Here is a 6,495-nt window from a genome sequence, read left to right on the forward strand (position 1 = left end):
AAAATCCAGTTTCAGTCATTGAAAATATTAATAAATATTAAACATCTGTGCTGCTTCATGAGAGTGTGTGTCGGTTACTGCAGCTGACCTCTGCAGGTTAAATCCTTTTAATGGATGAGCCTCTACAACACGGCTCATGAGCCAAGTTTATATCTGAGATATGAACTGAACTTCTCCAACAAACAGGAAATATGTTGCCATGGATACAGTGATTAAACCGTGGGCTTACACTTGAGTCCATGTTTGTTTACATTTTTGAGAATGAAGTGTAGTGAACGATCTGTTTGACCTTCCTGTTTGTGATGTCATGATGTAGTGACACTCTCAGTGAGGAGCTTCTTCTTCTGTGGTTCCTGATCAGGGTCGTGGAGGTTTATTTACAGTGGTGTCCTCAGGTCTGACTGAATCGTGACTCAGATTTCTGTCTGATGCAAGTTTCACATGTTTTTGGATGTTGATATTTGACGACTTGTTAAATGATCTTATTGATCTGATTTAGTTTGGAGATCAGTTTGACAGTTTAGACCCGTGATAGAAGATATGAGGAGCTCTCAGAGGAAAGTCTGTTTCACCTGACGCCATGAACAAACTCGTGTCTCGCTGCAGCTTCACCTCAATGGTCGTGAAAAGCTCTGACTCTGGTTAGAACAGCTGGAACTGAGAGACTTTATCCAAGCTTCCTAAACCTGGTTGTTTTCTCCTCTCCATGCTCTAATCACTGCTCCTTTCTAACACTCACTGAGAACTGTGTGTGTGTGTGTGTGTGTGTGTGTGTGTGTGTGTGTGTGTGTGTGTGTGTGTGTGTGTTCAGAGCAGCTCTGAATGAACATGGTGGCAGGTAAATGGCTGGCTCACAGGGTGGGCGTTCAGTGTACGAGGACTAATCTGCATGATTTGCTTTCTGCTCGCTGCCTGTGCTCAGTCACACAGTGTGTGTGTGTGTGTGTGTGTGTGTTTTAAAATAGTGTGTGTGTGGGCTGCTGATGCTAAACACCATGAATCTGTGGCGCTGCTGTCATGTTGACTTCCTGCTGCTCTCACCACTTTGACCGTGGACTGCTCTGTCTTCACCTGTAGGAGCTAAACGCAGACTTCCAGACAGGTAAACGTCTCTGTGGCACTTTGGTGTGCTGTGATTGGTTCATGTGTTCATATACGTCTCTAACAGAATGTGTAAAACTGAGCTGTATTAACATATTAATATCACATTATCCATCTAATATCCACAGCTAAATTCATTTTGATATATGCTAACATTTTTAACCTTTATTGTTTCCATCAGACTGACAGTAATGACTGCCTGCTCCTTTTTAGGCCTGTTATTTCCTCATCATGACTTACTGTATTAAATTATGATATTATGATGATGATGATGATGATGATGATGATGATGATGATGATGATAAGTTATGCTTTATTTTAAGTTTTTTTATACCAAGATAATGATTTAAAAGCTTAGTTATTTATTATTACAGAGCCAGTGACAGACAGGGTCAGTACACATGGAGTTCCTCTACTGACTGACTTCTTAATTAAAATGAATATCAGTCAGTCAGTCAGACAGACAGTCAGTCAGTCAGTCAGTCAGTCAGTCAGTCAGACAGTCAGACAGTCAGTCAGTCAGTCAGTCAGTCAGACAGACAGACAGACAGACAGACAGACAGACAGACAGACAGACATCAGACATACAGACATACAGACAGACAGACAGACAGACAGTCAGTCAGTCAGTCAGACAGACAGACAGACAGACAGACAGACAGACAGTCAGTCAGTCAGTCAGTCAGACATCAGATGGTCAGTCAGTCAGACAGACAGACAGACAGTCAGTCAGTCAGTCAGTCAGACAGTCAGACAGTCAGTCAGACAGACAGACAGACAGTCAAGTCAGTCAGTCAGTCAGTCAGACAGTCAGACAGTCAGCCAGACAGACAGACAGACAGACAGACAGACAGACATCAGACATACAGACGGTCGGTCAGTCAGACAGACAGTCAGTCAGTCAGTCAGTCAGTCAGACAGTCAGTCAGTCAGTCAGTCAGTCGGACAGACAGACAGACAGTCAGTCAGTCAGTCAGACAGACAGTCAGACAGTCAGTCAGTCAGTCAGTCAGTCAGACAGACAGACAGTCAGACAGTCAGTCAGTCAGTCAGACAGTCAGTCAGTCAGTCGGTCAGTCAGTCAGTCAGATGGTCAGTCAGTCAGTCAGACGGTCAGTCAGTCAGTCAGTCAGTCAGTCAGTCAGACAGTCAGACAGTCAGTCAGTCAGACAGACAGACAGACAGACAGACAGTCAGTCAGTCAGTCAGACAGACAGATGGTCAGTCAGTCAGTCAGACAGACAGACAGACAGACAGACAGACAGTCAGTCAGTCAGTCAGACAGACAGTCAGACAGTCAGACAGTCAGACAGACAGACAGTCAGTCAGTCAGTCAGTCAGTCAGACAGACAGACAGACAGACAGACAGACAGACAGACAGTCAGTCAGTCAGTCAGTCAGTCAGTCAGTCAGTCAGTCAGTCAGAGGCTGCTCCTGGTCACTCTGATTGTCTCTGTCTCTTCAGAGCCCTGAAAGTCGGGTGAGTTGTTTTTTAGCCGGGATCTTTTTTATTTTATGTTTCCTGTGAAACACCTGGAGAGACAGGTGATGTTTCTCTGGGGTTCTTGTCACAGACTGAAAAAAGGGTCCTGGCAAAAACTGTAAATAAATAAAGTCACTTGTCTTTCAGGGCGTTTGCAGGTATTTCTCTGAGAAAAACATATTCACAGATAAATTAAAAAGTCCTGAGCTGGAGTCACGGTGTGGTTAGCCTAGCTTAGCATAAGACTGGTACCTACTGATACCTCTAAAGCTAACTCATTAGCATGTCCTATCCTGTTTCATTCATTTATAACAAACCAAAACATAAACATGTCAGTTTACAGATTTAGGGGGAAGCTGCATGTTGGAACTATTTCTTCATAAAACCACAGTTTGTGCATCGGCTCGGCACATCTTTACATCTGTTCATGTTCAGGAAGATACAGCGAGCAACACTGTGCTGAGCTTCAGCGGAGAGCTCTGGACAGAGAATAGAAATGTGCTGTGGTGGATGATAATCTGTGAAGAAGTAGTTCCAACATGCAGCTTCCCCATAAAACTGAAATAGGATGTACTTATGTTTTGGTTTGTTATAAATTAATTAAACAGGATACAACATGCTAACTGTTAGCTAGCTGTTGCCCCCTGCATTCAGTCTTTATGCTAAGCTAGGCTAACCATGAATCATGAGGCTGATCTGAACATGAACCAGTAAATCTTTTAAAACCTTGTACTGTCCCTTTAAGGGAACATCTGAGGATAATGGGCTCAAAGACTTAACGAGCATCAGTTGTTGGTTTGTGATAATTAACCTTCATATTAATGATTTAACAACATCTTTAACTAAAGATCTTTTCTGGGGTTTCTTGTGTTTGACTGCTGATATTTTCTCCTCAGACGGGGCCCATCATGTCTCCTCACCTCTCCCAGACCTCCCATCATGCATCATGACACCAGTGAAGCCCCCTCCTCAGGGTGGTGCTGGTGGTGAAGAACTGAAGAAGGGTAGGACCTCAGAGAAGTGCTGTCAGGATAATGTGTGGACTTCTGTGAGGAGATGAGTGGAACACAAAGGGAAGGAGAGGAAGTGTAATTTCAGCTGAGGAAGGGTTTTTGATGAATGTCTCAGCTTCATGTTGAAGCTCACGTCCGTCTTGTCTCTTCAGGCTCTGACTGAAAACGCCTCCCGCTTCCATCACGTCATTTTAAAAGCTGTAATTTTACATTTCATCTGGATGCAAATTATAAAGCAATTAGATTTGACTGTGAGGAGAACAGAACATTTCCAGCCTGTCGTTCTGGGATTCTGAGGAGAAGTTTTCAGAGACTGATTTTCAGCTTTTAACAGAGCAGAGTCATGTCATGTTGAGCTGATGGCTCTGGCTTTAGATAGTCAAGAACTAAACTGCTTTGTGTAACAGATGAATTCAGACTCGTTTTATCAGTTCAGTGACTAAAATAATATTGAAACGTTGATTTTCCAGTGTCTGTCCATCGACCTTCGTTGAGCTTCTTCTTCTCTCTGTTCCAGCCACGTTTGCGATGGAGATCAGTGTGGAGCACGATAAGAGAACAGGCAGAAGTCAGGTGGTCTCTGCAGCGTCCATCACCCCGGAAACCATCCAGGGGCGGGGTCTGAAGGTGTACGATGACGGGCGTAAGTCTGTATATGCGCTGCACCCAGACGGAGGCGGGACGCACAACGGGGCGGTGGGGGAGATGACGCCCACAGAGGTGGAGGAGCTGCTGCGTCAGGCCACAGATAAGGACGTTCCCACCGAGGTGCAGTACCACCAGCCCGTCTACTCCGCCCCCTACACGGGCGGCAGCCGGCCCTCGACACCCAGAACACCAAGCAAAACACAGAGGGTAACTCCGACACCCAGCCCCCCCCACGGCACCACCACATCCAGAAACGGAGCTCAGGGCCTCACAGAGGAGAACCAGCTCAGACCAGACGAGGGGGGGCAGAAACCCCCGAGCAAAACCCCCATAAAACAAGACTCCACCCCAAGAGCCCCACCGTCTGGAGGAGAGTCCAAGCCGCCCTCCGTCCACCGTCCAGGACAAGAGGACAAGCATCGAACTGCACAGTCTGACGTCGGAGACAGATCTCCACGAGGACTGTCCAACAGCAGGACGGACAGGAGCAGTCCAAACCCAGCAGCTCTGGTCTCAGTTACAGCCCGGTCTGAGGGGATGCCAGCGCCCACACAGCCGGTCTACAGGGCTGTAGATACCCACAATCCTTCACTGCAGAGCCACAAGTCTGACGTGGGTCCTGACAGACACTCGCCCTTCTGTGCCGAGAGCGTGGCCTCCCTGAACCTGGTCAACACCCTGCCGGGCGAGCTGCAGTCAGAACCCGTCACCATGATCTTCATGGGCTACGAGAAAGCTGAGGACGAGGAGGAGGAAGACATCCAGGCCGAGCTGGTCGTCATCGCCAACAGTGATGATGATGATGATGACGATGACGATGACGATAAGGAGGCCCAGTGTGTTAAAGAGGAAAGTGTGGGGGAGGATTCCCTCTCATACCACCCTGAGGGATACAGGAGCAGAGTCTTCCAGCCCAGAGTGGGAGTAGCCAAAGTCACAGGTGGCAGAAACATGGCCGAAGACGCCTGCTCACACTGTGACGACCTGGGGCTCCACAAGCCCACGTTCACCCACAAGCCTGGAAAGCACAGCCCCTACCTGCAGGGCGGAGGGGGGGGGGGGTCTGCAAACACAGGCAGCATCAGCATGGAGAAGATGAAGCTCTGCTCCACAGGGAGATAAGACTCCCCGTCCTCAGGAAAGATTCGTCCTGGTCCTTCACTGTGTGTACGACTCATAGATAGGACACGCCTCCTGCCGTCACCTCTCTGTTCTCGCCACATGACGACGACTTGTCCTCATGTTAACACGACGTAGCTTCGTCCTGATGGAGGGAAGCAGCTGAAACACTCTGTGTCAGTGATTCAGAAAGCTGGAGTGCCCCCTGCTGGCTAAAGAGTGTCATTACACAGTCACAGTGACATGGACACAGTCAGAGCCTGAACGCAGCAGGATTACTTTAGTTCATGTTCCACTGATTAAAACCATTAACTTTATCGATGTTTATAAGGTCTACCAATAGAGTCATCAATAGTGAATTAATTCAGCTGTTATTAATGCTTTATAGACTAATATTAATACACCTGAACACAGGTAGGTTACCACAGAAGGAAGGAAGCCCTATTAACATATCACATACATATAACATGGATCACTAATGACTGACTCACTTCCTAACGAGTCAGCAAGTCTCAAACTGTTAATGTTAATAAATAGTGATGTCTGACAGCAACACTGATAACCAGATAATTACACTATAGGCTCATGTAAATCAACCAAAGGGATTTTTCACAATCAAATCAATCATAGTCATTATTAATACTTTGTTGCTGGGATACAGTATGTGGCCAAACGTATGTGGACTCATGCTGTTGTAGTTTTGGTCTGGTTCTTATTTCCTGGTTTAGTCGAGGTCCCTCTAATGGGCCTTTTCAGGGAGGACATTTTCAATTATCACATAATAATAAGATATTTATTTAACCATTAATAAAATAATTTGTTTTTAAATTTGTGCCTTTTTCAGATGAATCCTGCCTCAGAGAAAGAGGCGTGTTTTTGTAACAGAGTGATTACTGACTGTCATTAAAAAGATTTCCTCATCCACTGATGGTGGCGCTGTTTCTGTCTGTAGAGTCTCGCTGTTCATTCACATCAGGACACTGAGGAAGTGCTGACACAGCTGCTAAACTCAGGTTTATTTCATGAGTGATCACCACAAGTATGCAAATGATATATATGTACATATATTCATTTTCCATATACTAAATATATGTACATATGAAATAAAATATATATAAAAATATATATGTA

General features: G+C 45.7%; 1 protein-coding gene across 1 annotated transcript in view; it reads left to right on the forward strand.

Moving 5' to 3' along the window:
* The window catches only part of LOC111649975 (palmdelphin-like), a gene marked incomplete at its 5' end in the record, with an annotated part of 7,702 nt that extends 1,414 nt beyond the window's left edge, over window positions 1-6,288 (forward strand). The window contains 3 exons of the mRNA XM_023399682.2: window positions 1,078-1,102; window positions 3,481-3,588; window positions 4,115-6,288. Coding sequence (XP_023255450.2) covers window positions 1,078-1,102; window positions 3,481-3,588; window positions 4,115-5,367 — 1,386 coding nt within the window. The remainder of the gene's footprint in view (window positions 1-1,077; window positions 1,103-3,480; window positions 3,589-4,114) is intronic.
* Between the last annotated feature and the right edge of the window lie 207 nt (window positions 6,289-6,495).

This window comes from Seriola lalandi, unplaced genomic scaffold (genome assembly GCF_002814215.2).
Source record: "Seriola lalandi dorsalis isolate HSWRI2012SDOR001 ecotype SW California unplaced genomic scaffold, Sedor1 jcf7180002052116, whole genome shotgun sequence".
Lineage (NCBI taxonomy): Eukaryota > Metazoa > Chordata > Actinopteri > Carangiformes > Carangidae > Seriola > Seriola lalandi.